This window comes from Rhipicephalus sanguineus, chromosome 1, assembly GCF_013339695.2.
Source record: "Rhipicephalus sanguineus isolate Rsan-2018 chromosome 1, BIME_Rsan_1.4, whole genome shotgun sequence".
NCBI lineage: Eukaryota > Metazoa > Arthropoda > Arachnida > Ixodida > Ixodidae > Rhipicephalus > Rhipicephalus sanguineus.
The window spans coordinates 265,270,840-265,288,192 of record NC_051176.1 but is presented as its reverse complement, the minus strand read 5'-3'; the positions used below and the strand labels follow the sequence as shown (position 1 = coordinate 265,288,192).

At 44.4% G+C, this 17,353-nt stretch overlaps 1 protein-coding gene across 2 annotated transcripts in view; it reads left to right on the top strand.

The window, feature by feature from the left end:
• LOC119378885 (synaptic vesicle membrane protein VAT-1 homolog-like) overlaps positions 1-17,353 on the top strand; it is a 54,494-nt gene that overhangs the window by 26,750 nt on the left and 10,391 nt on the right. For both annotated transcript variants that reach the window (XM_037647942.2, XM_037647943.2), the window contains exons 2-5: positions 3,828-3,957; positions 4,858-5,073; positions 8,834-8,976; positions 14,761-14,864. In XM_037647942.2, coding sequence (XP_037503870.1) covers positions 3,828-3,957; positions 4,858-5,073; positions 8,834-8,976; positions 14,761-14,864 — 593 coding nt within the window. The remainder of the gene's footprint in view (positions 1-3,827; positions 3,958-4,857; positions 5,074-8,833; positions 8,977-14,760; positions 14,865-17,353) is intronic.

Here is a 17,353-nt window from a genome sequence, read left to right as displayed (position 1 = left end):
GGTGTGGGCGACCCGGCATTTCTTCGCGGCCGGAAGTGTGTGTGCACTGGTGGTGGGGGAATGGCTTTCGCGGTCGCCGTCTACTGGCTGGCCGCCGGCATGCTCCACGGACCGCTCCGGAAGCCGCGCTCTTGGCTGAACGAACGGCTGCAACAAAATAAAAGCGCAGTCTTCTTTCCAGGCCGTCGCTTTGGAGCATGACAGAACGACGCGGGGGTGCCTAGAGGCGCGCGTGACCGTTCGCTGCTGAAGCTGCGCTCGTTGTCAAAACGTTCTGGGTGGTTTGTTTGAGCTAATTTTCGAAGCTGCTTACGTTTCTGGAATGCACTGTACGTCGAAACTACTTTGTCTTGTGTCCGCGTGTATGGCAAGGCTGTCGTCAACGATCAGCGTCTGACTGCAGTGCGTCGTGCGTTTGAAAGGAATGCTTATATGAGCACGGACAGAAAAAATTTTACATCTTGTATTTTTTCTGTTGCAGTAAGTGGCCAACGACCCACTTATCACGGCTCGAAGCCTTTTGCTCGCGCGCGTCGGTTATTTGGAGTCGCAGTTTCGGTTTCCGAGCGCCGAGAGAGGTGGGAAAACTACGTTCACATGAGCATCTCGTTGGGATGAGCATCGCATGAGCATCGCGTTGTAAATTCCCTCTGGGATGTTGTAAAAAATACGTAACCCCTAAAAATGCACTCCGGATGGCAACGACAGTCTTGTACTCTTGTGCGAATCCATAAAGGAGTCGCCCCCTCTTTCCGTTAAAAAGGATCTGCTAGGAGACAGCGCCGCAAGGATCATGACGCCCAAGCCCAACATGTACAAACTCCTGATGCAGGTGGCTCTTGTTTGTTTACATTATAACTTAGTGCCGACGTCGTGAGCTGGGGCGCTTCGCGTGCAGTTACGCGACACGCACTTTAAATTGATTTTAATTGTTCTAGGCCATATTAGTCGTTGATATTTTGACTATGATGCGTGAATGTCCACAAAACTTCTAAGGAATCCTAACTTCCGTTACTCCAAAGTACGTCAGTACGTATGCTTAAATCCGTGCCGATTCACATAATGTGCTGGACCGATCCTTCGGCACAAACTTTTTTCTTTCATTTTAAAAAACTATAGATCCTTATATTACTGCACTTTGGCGATTCACTATCTTCGAGGCTTTCCGCATGTCTCTTTTGACACGTCGATCAAAGTGATAACACAAGTGACAGCCGGGCTATTCATCTTGAATTGAAAGGAGCACACGAGAGCGCTAAAAGTGAATAAAGTAGATGGGCACAGCGCCATAAACAGTCGTCTGCATTTCTCGTGGACGAGACCACAACGCGGGTCGTGGCACCTGCTCACCCACCCCTTTAGCGTGGAAGCGAGCATGTGTTCCTGGTACGTAATCGGACCTCTCGAGCAGAAGGCGCACGTGGCCATGGGTGCTGGCTATCGGTCAGACTCGTAGCGCGAAGTGAGTGTGGGGAGGAAAGCGGAAACATCGGTGCTCACTGGGTTCCCAGTCCGTGACTCGTAAGCCTAGCTGCAGCGATGCGTAGCTTTGGGCAGTAACTCTAGTGATGTCCTATGGATATGTCCCCTTTAGGCGTGAAAAGCAGGTCAGTGAGAGGCTTCAGCACCAAATAAATGTGATTAATAAAGACAAATTACTGTGTTAACTTCTCGCTCTATTTACGTAGTTGTGCCACGGGATTCATAAAGTACTGCCAGTTCCGCGCCCTGAAAACCGTCGACCCATAGCCACATGCCTAGCTTATCAAAAACAAAAGAAACCATAAAGAAGACATTTACAGAAAACTTAGCAATAAAGGGGGAACTGCAAATGTCAGAGTGAAAGGGGGCAACAACTTTGCTGTTAGACTGTTTTCATGCAACACAGGACTAGTAGTACTTATTTGTTGTCCTAATGCCTTCTCTACCTGAAATTAATTTTTTTTTTCTATAGGAAAATTCTAAATTCACAGCCCAACTTGGTTTTCGCACTTTTTATGGCCTTTCTCCCTACATTTCCACCACATATTCTCCTACAGTCCTTTACTTATTTGTCATGGACCTGTTTACCTTTCCAGTGCTTTCCCTAAAACTCAAGGTTTCACATAGGCTAGTGCCAAAACATACACCCGGGTGGATATCTTCACGTTCAATTAAAACATGTTTTTTCGTTTCATTAGCTTTCCTGCAGCAAGTGCATTCTCCTTCTTTACTGAATCTCCTTATAACTATGCATTCTAAGGCAACCTGACCTCGCTTCAAGTGGTAAAGTAGCTCCCTTTGAGATGTCGTAAAATGCTTATTTCTTTACCCTTTCAATAGTTGCTCGGAGCAGTTTTTTTTTTTTCATCGCTGCTATCCATATCATGGATGAATGGGATGCCATGAGTGTCCCCTTTATGACAACCCAAATGATGCGTTGGGGGCAGCTCCATCTTGTGGTGTAGGAGGAAAGTAAAACTTCGCATCAAATGAGTGGTGGGCAAAGCACATTTATCCTCAAAGCTGTACCACCAGCTGGTGCCACCTTTCCGTGCGTAGGAATCTTGGGCCAAGAAGATCACGACCTGCACATGCAATGAATGTTCTCCATGCTTCCAATTGTGGCCAAGTGCGTAGTGTCAGGCTGCTTAGCTAAAGTTCATCGCAGTCACAGATAGCCTGTTATATATGTTCATGCGTGAAACAGCCTATAATTCATTCAACTTACGTTTGAGAGCACTGAAAGCACCATGCATTAGGCAGCAGTCGCGTGGTATTTTAAAATTTTCGCTTTTTAAAGAAAGGCCGGAAAAAACTTAAGCAGACGAGTTATCTTACCATAGATTGAAAAATTCTGTTTCAGAACAAGCGCTACAACTTCTGTATTAGATTTTTCTCGAGTTACTATTTACAAAGTTCATTGAGCAATCTTTAATTGCCGAGCTTTGCGCATTGGAAAAAATATCCTGACGTGCTCTATATGGCTCAGAACAATACTGTGCTAATTGGAGATGCGTAGCACCTATGCTTAATTTTTTAATACTTGGTGCTTTTTATGTGAAACACCCTGTATAATACTAAGACTGCCGGTGCTGCCCAATGATAAACTGAGAATAGGACGACCATGTTGTGAACCTTCGACGAATTGGTCACGTGTAGTGTACAACCACTGGACTGGTGTCATAACTTCAAAAGCTGCCTAATGTTTCAACCCTAATTTCATTTACTTTACAGGCAGGTGTTGAACTTGCTCCACTTAAGTGAAGCAGTGACAGTGACCAAAGCAGCATAATGTTATCAGGCACCTGGGACATGAAAGAAATGATTTTGATCATTTAACCCTCTTCATTGCAGCACTCATTCTTTACTCAAAACTCCCTGCAGTTTCATGAGAATTTCCTTTTCACTTACATTTAGACCAGACTGTTTAAGAAAGTTCACATTTCCTGCATATAATATATTGCTAATACAATGGTATTGATACTTAATTGCTACACTAGGCTATGCAGGACTAAACAGCCTTGCACATACCTTTGTGTTGGAACCACTTCAGCCAAGTTTTCAGCAGACAGGCAATATTTTGCAGGAGAAACCAAGCCTGCTTGCCCAATTGTGTACGCATAGTATGTTGTACTTAAATGTAATTAGTTGCCTGATGCCACTTCCTGAGTTGGGTATTTATAGGTTGCAGCATGCATTTATGTAACCATGCTTACCTAAGATGGCTACACATAATTCTTATCATTATGTAAAGATTTTTTTTTTAAATAAAGAACTGTGGTATGACGTAGCAGTTGGTGTGTTATACACAGGAATGTTTCTTACTGTTGCGGTCTTCATTGCAGCGGGCTCAACTTCTTGGACCTCATGGTGCGACAAGGAGCTCTTGACAACCTTCCAAAGACACCGTTCATCATGGGATTTGAATGCTCTGGCGAGGTGGAGGCTGTGGGTGAAGGCGTAACAGATTTTAAAGTGAGTTGCACGCAATGCATAATGGGTGAAAATAATTTGAATCATTCATTTACATTTCATCTTCTGTTCCAGTGCTTATGTGCAAATGCTCTGAAATTTGCTCTATCTACAATAGTCCAGGTCTATTTGTCCAACTTATGGCAGAAGGTGCAAGTTAACACCAAACTGATCATCATATGCTGACTACAACTTTTAGCATAGCAGACTATTTGCACCTGCACTGAAATTTTGATGCACTGTTTCATGCCTTATGAATTGTCAGGTGTTTAATTTCTCTTGGAAATGAGGTTCATACCAGAACTCTCTATATACATCTGATGTTACATGGCAGATGGCAATTTGCCATAGCAAATACTGAAATTCGTGACTTTGTTTTCTATTGTTTTCTGACATGTGGGTTTCACACTGTTTTGATGCCAATGCTTGAATTCTAGCTTTCATTTCTTGAAGTGAAAATATATAGCTGTGCCTTGAAATTTCTAGGTTAAGTTTTAGCAGGGCACACACAGCAAAATAACTTGTTGCTGCTGGCATTGTTGCATTCAAAGCAAGCACATTGTTGTCACAATTGCAGCTTGGAGGTGGTACAGAGATTCGGCTCTGCTGTCGGTCATTAATGGGCATACCCACCTTTTCTATAGATGTGCCATGGTGCGTTAGTGCCATGTGGTCACAGGTTCAATTTGTGGTGGCTCTATTCTGACTGGGCATACTTAATGTTCATAGGTGGTCATTGATAACAGGGGGAACATTCACTATTATTAGTGGGATGTCAAAGCAGTGAAATGGCATGTACTTTTGTAAAAGAAATGGCTATAAATTCAACCTTTTTGAATTTCAAAGTTGCATTATCAGTGGATATTTGATACAACGTAACACTTATAATTTCTTGCTGCACAGGTAGGAGACCGTGTGGCTGCTCTGACAGAATACAAGGCTTGGGCTGAGCTAGTCACTGTGCCAGCCAAGCATGCTTACATACTGCCAGCATCCATGTCCTTCGATGATGCTGCTGCTGTGCTCATGAACTACGTCGTGGCCTATGCTCTTCTTTTTGACATAGGCAACTTGCGAGAAAAGCAGACTGTGCTGATGCATTCTGTTGGTGGTGGAGTGGTAAGTTGCACTAACAAGTCATGCATGTGCTTTTTTTCATCAATAGCTTTCTTACTGTACATTCGCCACTTCGCATGGTTGGGTGCACGATAAAACAGCAGCATGTGCACCTAGTGACCCCAAGTTGTCTACTAGCTTGGGCCACTGGGTATGTGCAGTCTGCTGTCCCGCCAAGCAGGCAACATGGCCACATTAGGTATGTGGCCAAATAAACAAATGTGCTGCTGTCTGGCTATATACGACAATTAAGGTAGTAGCATCACTGAGTGCCATCCAGCACGTTTCTTAACATGCAACTGGAATTGTACATGTCATGCTGGTATGGGCTCATTCTTGGCCAATCCCCCAAAATGCCTAAGTCGTTGATGCAAGGGGTACATATAGCTATCAATATACCATACAGACTATTGTAAGATCTGCACGCCAAACTTGGCAGCCCAAAACTTGGAAAGAAAATTGAAATAGGCCAGAATTTTAAAAATTTTTGTTCGCATTTCAAGTAACAACATATATTCCACCTGAAGAATCCCAAGTAATTAAAAGCATTAAAGTAATGATCTGCAATGCCATGGACAGCATGAAAGATAAATTAATGCATAAATGTCCTGGTGAACAGAGCATTAGCAGCAGTGGCAGCAATAGCAAAGATGAGTATGTAGTCACTTGCACTGCATGCCTGAACGAATTATAAAAAGGATAGCGTTTGCTTTTGTGGTGGTGTGCAACCGAAAGAATAAAGCGTATTACGGCGCATTTCATACTTAGTCATGAAAATTAGACCAAATGACCCAACCTCCACAAGGGCCATGCCTAGTCAAAAACTTGATTGATGATCCCTCTTTCATAGTAACTGTTAATATGAAAGTGAAGTGTCTCCATAGTAGTAGTTACAGCTATGTACGATGTTATAATTTACAGCATATTGCTATTTGACCAGCATGACAGACTGAGGAGGATGCACCCATATGTTGAGACAGGCAGTTTGTAGTGTGCACTTCGTGAACGTATGAAATGTTCTTCCCGCCTTTGTCTTGCTAGCTCAGTCCAGTCATGACTGCGCCATTCCAAGATGCTCCTAGATCATGCCATCACCATGATCTAGGATCATCACCATGATAACCATCACCACTCCTAGGTCATGGTGCCATCCCTGTCAAAGTAGGAAGCATATATGACGAGTTCATATGAGGAAACCTGTTTGTGTATGTGGCGTAGTTGTCAGTGTCTGGCTTCTGTGTTTGAAAGTCTTGGATTAGATTTGCCGATCAGGTAACTGTTTATTCTTTCAAATTTTTCTGAGCTACTCATGTGCCCTTTTATTCACTTCCATTCCTCGACTTAAGTGACATGTGTCAATTCTTGGTGGACCAGCATAAAACAGACTGCAGCCCTTAGTGTATGCTGTATTAACCCAGGAGCACTTCATCCATAACAGACATCTCTGCATCAAGAGCAGCTGCATGATGGATAGCCATTGTAAATTGGTTGAGGCCAAAATACTATGGCTGTCTTGAAGTCTCAAGTAAAGTGCAGCGATTTCAAGCTGTACTGTTGTGGTGTCATTTGGCATTGAGATAGGCAGCAACATTGCCAGTCTGCTAATGTGCCCGTAAGGTTTTGCAGCTTATGGATAGCATGGGGATATGCTATGGGTTGCACAAGAAAGCTATCGCAGAACTTGTCTTTGTCAGTCTCTGCCACTATTTCATATTACGTGTTGTAAAGATGTTGCTGCCAAATTGGCCACACATCCTGGTATTGACTCTGTGGTCATAAACTGCACTTCACTACAGTAAAACCTCGTTAATTCAAAGTCACTGGGACTGCAAAAAACTTTCGAATTAAGCGAGTTTTCGAATTAACCAAACATACAAAAAGCGGGATGCAAGGAACTTTGAATTACTGAAAGTAATCAGAGGTGGTCGTTTGGCCTTCTAGTTTGCGGCTCCAAGGGTTGTTTTCCAGCAATACCCGGTCCCATTTTTGCCGCAAACCCGGGAAAACGGCGGGCCTCGCTGCTGTCAGTGCAAAAAAAAGAAAGAAAAGAAAAAGTCTCGTGATCAGCTGAAATGCGTGCCTGCGGAAAAAACGGCGTGCTTCACTGCAGCACAGTGGTGACACGCGGGCAGCATGTCACCTGCTCCTCGCAGCGTCAGCACGTCATGATGCGATCATTCGCCCATTCTTTCTGGTAAAATAAAGAATATGATAATGGCCAGTGTAACGGAATCCGCGATCTGTTATGGCTGGAAAACATGATCCTTGAAGTTTTCGAACTGAGTGTTCGAAGTAGGCGTTACAGGCAAGAACTCCGCCAGCAGTGCAAGTGCGCAAATTGCCGTAGCAACCGCCAGTCGGAGGTTCGCATACATCATGAATTCCGTCAGGTTGTCCTTTATTATCTTTTCTTTTCCCAAAAAGAATAGGTAAATCATGACGCGCTGACGTGAGAAGCATGCGACATGCTGCCAGCGTGTCACCGCTGTGTTGCAGTGAAGCTAGTCTTATTTTCTGCAGGCGCATGTTGTAGCTGACCACGAGACTGTGTTTTTTTTCTTTATTACTTTTTTTGCGCTAACACCAGCGAGGCTGGGTTGCTTCAACTGTGACTCATTAATATCGCTACACTGCATTGCCCTGTGGCTCCTAATGGCCGTTGCTTCCGCGGAGTTGCGGCGAAATCGGGATGGGGAATGGCACATGGCACCCAAAGTTTTCGAATTAACCGGGCCGGCGCTGACCGCCGCTTCAAAATATCCACTCAGATTTATATTGCAAAATACGGGACCGCAGAAACCCTTCGAATTAAGCGGGATTTCGAAATAAGAGTTCGAATTAATGAGGTTTTACTGTATTTTATCCTTGTTTATTAACAAGTGAACTGCTTCCTTCATTACTTAAAGGGGCCATGACACCCAATTTTTGATCATAATCTGTGATATGGGTTATTCCTTGTGCATTCACAAATAAGCTGCCAAAATTTTAGTGCATTTGGTCGAGCACTTCATTTATAATTGAATATTTTTATAAATACGCGAGTGGCCTGAGAGTCGGGCAACACTGGCTCACTCGCAAGCCGCGACGTAACAAGCAGCTTGCTGTGCAAGCATCTGCATTCTGGCGAACGATATTGTTCAGTGGTCAGATGCACATGAAGTAGAGATATTATAGCTTTCTTCAGCTTGACACTGAAATTAAATGATTTGCAGTGGCCAAAATTTTGGTAGATGACGGCTCCATTCCATTCAGCACATGACGCCATGGATGCCACGGCAAAATGGTGGTCGCCGGCGGTGGGCGGGGTTTATAGCCGGTGACACCTAGGGATTGTTTTGCACTGAAACATTCTTTTACAGTCAACTTCTCATATATGTGGAGGCATAATAGACCCTCTACTTCTATTTTTCGCTGAAAACCACAAATTGTGGGGTGACCCTGTCATGGCCCCTTTAATTCTGGCTGCACTTCATTACGTTGCAATTTTTGGCCTAGCTATGGGAATAGTGTCATGCGGGGATGGTTTTTGCTACAGCTAAGGATGACTGAAAACTGAGCTGGTTGGTAGGAATTAATAAAACTGTAGGCGGTGCAAACAAGTACACAAGAGAGAAGTCGGGAGAACACAATCGCTAGAGTTAGTGTTGTCCCGACTTCTTTCTTGTGTCCTCGTTTGCACACCTGCAGTCTTTATCATGAATTGCTACAGCTGCTTACCTCATGAACTGGAACCTGACAATGTGCTTTTTTTCCTCCCCTCTAGGGACATGCAGTGGCTCAACTTTGCAAGACTGTCCCAGATGTGACGCTCATTGGCACTGCCTCCAAGAACAAGCATGAGTCCTTGACAAACTTGGTTACTCACCTCCTTGATCACAGCTCTGACTACGTTCAAGAAGTCAACAAGTATGTACTGTACATTCTTGTGGTCAGATGACTCTTTTGCTGTGGATGAGGGTGCCGGTCTTGACAAAGGGTTCTTAAGTGTTTAAGAGACCTTCAGCAATTTGTCCTCCATCTAAGTGATCCTAACTTAGATTTTCAGTATAGTTTATTTCTTGACATGTACTCTCAGTAGTTAGCCAGTCTCACTGGCGTACGCCACACTTTTCATGCTGTCACTCACAAATCAAAGGGCACAATTGAGTCCATTTACAATATCTCAAATTATGTACACGGCAGTGTCTTAAATGGTGCTAGAAATTCTCCGTATACTACAGAAAAAATGACGTAGCAGCTGCTCACTTTGTTCGTCACTATTTCGTACACTTCAGCAGTGTGTTTTAAGTTACACTGAGCTGAAAACTGCCATTCAGTGGCATTCAACTGGGCTTGAATGATTGTAACTGCACATCTGTTTCAAGTGAAATTGCAAAGTAAAACTAGTTTGGCTGTAAGCCTGTCTGTATGAGATGAGGCAAATTAATGTTTCTCAAGATCAACAGACACCTATCCAATGCTGTGTTCAATAAAATGAGGCTAGCCTGTCTTGATGCTAGGGCTTTAATGGAAGCTAGAGGCAAATGACAATCTTCAAGGAGTACTGACACAAAATTTTGAAGGCGAGATAACTTGTGGGGTAATTTGTGCGGACACACACGCATCCATCTAAAAAATTTCAACAGATAATATAGCTTAGAACATATTTAGTCAATTTTAAAGTGCGTGACTGCATGCGAAACGCACCTTTGGTTTTCATGTAAACAACCAAATATCCACCTGCATCACGAGATTTTGGCTGCCATAATCCTTGCGAGCACTCTCTCCTAGGAGACCCTTTCAATGGAAAGAAGGGGCAGACTTGCACTGGAGCATAAAGGCTGACGTCCTTGCCTTGGCAGTGCATTTTTGGGGGTTCACGCATATTTGCAATATTCCAGAGGGGATTGTAGCAGCACCCAGGGAACCTTTGCTGAAGAGTTGTCCGCACGGTGCTCATGTGAAGTTTTGTGTTCACGTAGCTAGCTATGTTTACATAAAAACCATTCTGGGTGCCGCCTCGCTCGGCGTTTTTTGAACAAACTGCGACTGAGCTCTATAAGTCTTCAAAAAAATTAACCATCATGCGCTCGAGCCCACGAGGTTTGCAGCCGTAGTAAGTGGGTCATTAGCTACTTATTTCAACAGAAAAAACAAGATGCAAAATTTTTGTCAGTACTCCTTTAAGGTAATTATTGATGACAGTGCTTCAGTAAGTGCTTTTAATAAAAGCACCTGTGCTCTTCTTAGGCAGTGCTAAGGAGGGCACAAGCGAGTCTATGCTCTCAGGAGACACTCAAGTTACTTGACGCTCTGAGATGATTGTGCTGTTCTTCCCCCTGTCCCCCCCTCCTGCCCTGCTGAAGCTTTCTGCACCTCACGTGGTGTTGTGGAATTGAACGAATAAATGGCACAAAAAAAAAGAAATGAGAAGCAAAGGAACGACATTTTTGCTTGTCCTCGTTTTTTCGCGCTGTTTATTCGTTCAAGATGGAAGCACACAAACTTGCCTGGTTAACCGTTCTGTTGCTGAACCTCCAGGAACAGCCCATTTTGATGAAGTGAAGATATCATGGCCATGTGATGACTTCACAAATTTCAGTTCTCTGTGATGTCAGTGCCATGACATCGCATCATGTGACGTAATATTGGTACTGTTGGTGTTGTCAATGCCAGATGCCAGATTTTTTTACTCGTGAGACGTTGAAATCTCTATTGCATAGCGAAAGTCTTCTAAGTAAATGTAGGAAGTAAGACTCCAGATGAACATTCTACTGTCAGCCTCATGACTTAGCCCGCCCTTTGTAAAATTTTCACTAGTACTCACCCACTTGTAATTTAAAAATAATTTCGGCACATTGTAAGATAGAATAAAATGCTGGCAATGCGTTTATATTCAATCCTTGGATAAAATATCTCAACGTTAGCGTTGGTGGTGTGCAAACTCTCATCCCTGCAACAATTTATTCTAAACCAATCTGGTGCTGAGAGCACCAAACAAAATCAATAGCAGGAGCCAGAAACACTTATGGCTGCCATGTTTAAGACACAACCTCTTGACGACGTCGGTGACTTGTGTGGCTAAAACGTGGGTGACTCGTGTGGCTGAAAAGCTTCATTCCCCCCGCCCCCCTGCACTGCCATTTCACTAGCTTTGTTAAAGGGACACTAAAGGCAAATAACAATTTATGTTAGAGTGAAAGCCCAATGTATGACAACTTCTAAAACGGCAATGTTATCAACAGCAGTGCCCTACTTACCGAGAAATTAAGCTAAATGTATCACATGACGAGCGCCACGAGTGGGACATTTTCGAAGTGATCCCGATGACGTAGGGAAGTCGGCCTACAATAAATCACTAGTAATCAAACTAGCAGCAGTAAAAAAAGAACATTCCGAGCATCAAAAGACGTAATAAAATGCTGTTTGTTCGTTTCCGCTTGATTCATGGAAAACAAAACCTCCGTGGCGTTGCCATGGGGAACGGCGCGCGTGGTTCAAAGGTTCCGTTTTCGCCGAGCTGTGCCTCGCCCGTCTCAGTGGTAGTTTCGGGATCGCGTACTGCCGTGCGTGTTTTGCGCGCTCGTGAAGGTCGCTCTGACAGAAAGTTCGACAAAATGCCGCATGCATGTGATATTGCCGGATGCCCGAATGGTGCACAACGCCAGTGCTGCAGCAAGGAAACCGGTGTGTCTTTTCACTGGGTGCCGCGGAATGAACCCTTACGCTCGAAGTGGCTTAGTGTCATGCCATTGCGCCAGTGTGCTAAACAGTCAAAACCTCTGCGCGTGTGCTCGCTGCACTTTCGTACTGAGGATTACGAGACCAACCGCAACTTGGTGACGGCTTTGAATGTGCCCATCCGAGCAAGTCTTTGCCGCAGCGCCGTTGTTGCTACTGTGGGTCCCGCTACTTCCGCTCGGCTGCTACTAGTGTCGGCGGCCGCGCATTAAAAGCGGGCAACGTTGGGCATGGCAGCAGTGACGTATGAGTCGTATTTTCAGGCGGGAGATTTGAAGCGCGCTAACGCGATGCGGACCACTAAAAACGTGATTTTATTTCAAAATAAGCACTTCCTTGGCACAAAAGCAGCGCTACGAGGTTTCTGGACCGCTATTTCAACAATCAACGTCGACTTAATATTTGCCTTTAGTGTCCCTTTAATGTATAGCGCTTCACTAGCTTTGCTCGATTGTGAACCTCACTAACTTAAGTAAGAAAAAATGGTGTCCAGTTGTTGTTGACGGTTCACTTTCTGGGTGCACTTTGCCTTTTAAACCAGTTTTATGCGAGGAACTGTTGTGCCACTTGTCAAGCAGTCAAGGGTGGTGATGTATGAAACATACTTCCCTCTCGGGAAGGGAGATTTGTAGGCTTGTGCGAATATTGGAGCAGTTTGAATATTCAAACAAATATTACATTATTTGAATGCACTTCGAAACGAATTTAAATTATTCTAAATTTCGAAATATTCGAAATGAACGAATAGACATATATACATATAAACCGCGTGTAACCCCCTGTAAAGGTGGTTTTACTGCAGCGCAGGAGTGCTATGCCGTGAAAACACTTTTCCTGGGGAAATCCACATTGCCGCGAAGCCCCACTGCGAGGTTAAATGAACACGTTACCCTCACATAGATTCATCATTTTTTAAGTTCAAAAGCTTGTTATACCGGCTTATATGCTCTAATTAGAGTAAAGTTTGAAATGTAACTTATTTTACAGGTTATCACTTGCATTCTACCGAAAGTCAAAGTCTGCTACTATTCAAACTTGCTTGCACTTTGAATCAAGAACCAAAAATGACATTTGAAGATGCCTTGTTCCAATTTTAAAAAATATTGTGCAGGTTAGTTGGGCTATGACGAATGTGCTCATTTTTCTTTATATGTTATATGTACCACTCGAATTCTGTTTGAAGTTATTCAACCAAATCTCTATTAATTTTGAATTCGCTTCAAACCTAAAATTTACTATTTGCACAAGCCTAGAGATTTGGATACTATGGCTGCAGACTCTTCAAACACTATTTTCTCTTAAATGAAGTTTTTTTTTTGGCATTTAACCATGGCTGCAATGTTTTTTAAAATGGGATATTTTAACATTGCACATCAACTTGATATTTGCCTTTAGTGTTAGTCTTCATCCAGTGTTATGAGCAGTTAAAATTCCTGTTACGATCCTGATTGAACATTATATATCACTAGAATTATTGAAGCATGTGGTCACTGATTTTTGGTTATCAAGGCCTGCTGTGGTGACTTAGTAGGTAAGCTGTTGTGCTGCTAAGCTTGAGGATGCAGGTTTGATTCCTGGCCACCACAACCTCATTTTGATGGAGGGCAAAATGCAAAAATTACACCATCTCCCGCTAAAGGGGACCATGAGGCGATGCGAAGCCGGAGCACGATCGCGTTCCGTTGGCGTTCATTGGGCATGCTACCGACCTCTCGTAGTGGAACGCGAAGAGGAACACTACGCGCATTGTCTTCCCTCTAGCCTGGCCGTTAATTCTCACAGGGCAAGCGGGGAACACGGTCGACAGGCGCGCAAGAGGGGGGCAGCGTAGGAGAGGAGAGAGGGAGGGGGGAAGGGGACGCGCTGGCGCTTATCGCGGTGTTGCGCAGGAGAGAATTTCGGCATGTCGAGCCCGCATTTCAGAGGAGTCAACAGAAGAAGCGCTCGTCTGAACGTGTGAAGCGCTCTACCCGCTTTATATTCACACTTGAAGGAGAGGAGACTAGAGGAGGAGAGTAGTGCATACACCGCAAGAGCAGAAGCAAGAACGCAGAAGCGCAAGCAGTTGCTGGGAGAGAAGTGGAGAGAGTAACGTGCAGCTGTTGGAGAGAGGGGAGGAGAGTTGCGTATGCGTAGTGAGTGCGGACGCCAAGGCCGCGGGACATCCCAGAGTAAGAGATGCTTCGCATCTAAAACATCCATGTGCTTAGATTTAGGTGCACATTAAAAGGTCCCTGTAGCACTTTTCCAAGTAAATGTCTAATGGCTCCATTAAGAGCTTATTGCCTCATGAATCGACTGCCGCAAAAATTTTTAGAATTCCACAAGTACGAATGCAGTTACAGGGATTTGCCACACGCTTTAAGCACTTTCTCTTTTTGCACCAGCCAGTGCGCTGGAAGCTACGCAGTGAGGGGTATGACAAGGGGGGCCAAGATGTATCCCTAAGTCAGCGAGAGTCATGACCTTGAGCACTTTCTTTTCATTTTTTCTTTGAACGCGTGGCTTGCTTTCGGTGTGATCATGAGCGTGTGCACGGGCACGTGGCGGCCACGGTAACTATGCAACTCATCATGCTGAAATCGGTCAATGGCAGTGGACTTGAAGAGGGAACGATTTCTAGCTGACTTTGAGAATTGTAAATTCCAGGCCGCATGCTGCACTTTAATGTTCGGCTTGCATGTTCTCAGGAGCCTCTACTACCGATCAGCAGTGCTTTCTGACCATGCTGAAAAAATATTGCTGGGTCCCTTTAAAGGTGGTCAGAATCCCTTCGTAATTCCATACTATGGTGTGTCCCATAATTGTATTGTGGGCCTCGGCTGCACTGGAGCACAACTGTAATGTATTAGGAAATTGACCATTGTCCATGTGGAAATATGGCATGAGCCTTTGTGAACCTCCTGCTTCAGGCAAGAGCATGCACACTAATCCCATTCTGTTTACTGAAACATTTTGGCCTCTGTGCAGGATCTCCCCAGATGGAGTGGATCTAGTCCTGGACTGCCTTTGTGGTGAAGATTGCAAGAAAGGCTACAGTCTGCTGAAGCCCTTGGGAAGATACATTCTCTATGGTGTGTGACAGCTTCCAAATTCTGCAAAGCTGATTTAGTCATGAGATATACTACTGTACATTTGCTGACTTGCTATTGGTTGGGGTCATAAAATCATAAGCATGTTCACTGAAAATAACTTCATGTTCTCTTCTTACTTTAGCTGATTAGCCCAGAGGTCTTAGTGGTGCCCTCTTGTGTGTGTGGCACATGGTTGTGGTTCACTTGCAGTACATGGTCGATGGTTGTGGTCCATGGTACATGGTCCATGATTGTGGCATACTTGCAATAACTTGCCAGTCCTTTTTTTTTCAACTGCAGCGTCTAAACTGTATCAGTGTGCCCTCCATGTGTTATGCTCCAGACATTTCAATTTTGCTGCTACATAGCAGCAAGCATATCACGAAAGACACATGATGCCATACTGAATAGTGGTGGCTGCAGTGTACTAAATAAATAGCGCTTAAGTGTCATTACAGCAGAATGTGGTATTTTGCTGCAACGCAGCATTAAATGATAGATCAGCAGCTTTCCATGGTGAGGCATAATGCAGGTGAAAACTGCTCAAAAAGCATGAGGAATTGGCACTGGTGTGGCTGTGGGTCAGATCCCAGGTTTATCATTCGACATCCCTGCCCTTCTCTTCCTTGCTTCCTCTCGCATGCTTCACTTGCCACTGGAAGTTGCTACTTGTCCACTGAACTTCAGGGGTTGGTTTCAATACCGCCAAAATCTCATCGAAGGACTGTTCCTACATTGTTACCACTGATTACCCATTCACAGGTTTGCAATGGTTATGTAGTCTGGGTTGTGCTGGATAAAGAGTAGGCAAAATTAGTGGGAAGAGCAAAGATGCGTAGCATTGTGCTCCAGTGCTTGCCTTCACAAGGTAACTTAGCCAATTACTGTATTTATTCGAAAATAGGTCGGGCACGAATATAGGTCGACCCCTACTTATAGCACTCTACGAGAAATAAAAAAAAATATTCGAAAATAGGTCGACCCATGTTTTTTTTTTAGAAACGGGAAAATTGAAACATAGCACACCTTTATTTGCAATTAACTTAGCGCCCTAGTCGCTGCCGGGAGTGTCATGTTCGTCAGATGTGCAAGGAAGGTTGTCGGATTCTTCGCAGGCATCCTCGGCATCCCAAATGACGTCGACTTCGCTGCCATCGATTGCGTTGGAAATGCAGCACTTTTTAAAGCCAGTCACGATAATTTCCGCTGGCAAGTCTTTCCGCGCGTCCTTCACCCACGTCGCAACTTCATTGAGGGAAGCCCTTCTCGCGGCGTCCCGTCGGTGTCATTGCAGCATCCTCCTTCAAGCCACTCTTTGTAACTCTTCGCCACCCGGTCCTTAATGTAGCCGGGACGTCATACCTAGCGGTATGACGACCAGGTCTGTTGGCCTTCTGCAGGGCCTCCTTGACGCCCGGAGCCTCAGTTCTTTTTCAAGAGCGTCATGCCTGCCAGTTGCTGGGCCGCGAAAAGCACGACTCTATCCATTGCACGCGAACAGTCGGTCCCGCTGCTTCCGCCAACCCCTAATCAACTTTTACGTCGAACTCGCGCTGAGCTGCACAATTGCTGGAATTCTCGGCAAAAAGTATCACTTGACGCTTGAAGTCAGCTGTGTAGCTCTACCGACGTGACACCGTCGCAACCGCGCATTTGCAAATGCGAACCGTCACGTCAGATCAAACAACAAAGAGTGAGGCCTTAGGCCAGTGCCAGTGCGGCTGCGCGTCGGCAGGCAGCACAGCTAGGGGGTTAGGGACTTCACGGCCTACCTAGGGAAATCACGGGTTCCAGCGCAAACATGGCGGAGCGGCTGCATTTCGCGGGGGCTTTGAAAAGGCGGTGTGCAGCTATTGCACAAATAACTTTTTTTTTCTTAGTTACTTAGTCGGAAAAAACGAACGGGTACGGTTTTTATACCAGATTTTATGGTATATAATGTGCGTATGTAGCAGGAACTGCTTGAAGAACAGCAGGCGCGGCAGTTGAACGCCATAGGTGCGGTGCTTTTGGTCGCTTTGATCGCGAATATAGGTCGAGATTCTTTGGTCACGAATATAGGTCGATAGCTGATTATGGGCAACATTTTTGGGAAAAAAAGGTCGACCTATATTAAAATAAATACGGTAATTCTGCCATGACTGAGCTGGACTGGGCACCTGCATGTTAATCTGCTCAGAGTAACATGACTTTCCTTTCTTTGCTCCTGCTAGGGCAGCTGGCATTATTTGTGAGGGGAGATTAACACAGAAAAATAAGCATAAAACTAAGAACAGGAGAGAGCCTTTGCTTATTTTCATTACAAATTTAAATGTGTGATACAAAATACAGTGAAAACAAGTTTTGGTTTGCTGCTACCAGACCAAATAAGTATCTGGAACACTAAACAAACTGAAATGTGTGCAGGAGCAACAATGTTCAAGTGGTTTTCAGTTTGAAAGTACATTGGTAACTAATGACAACATAAATATTAAATTTTTTTATTGGAA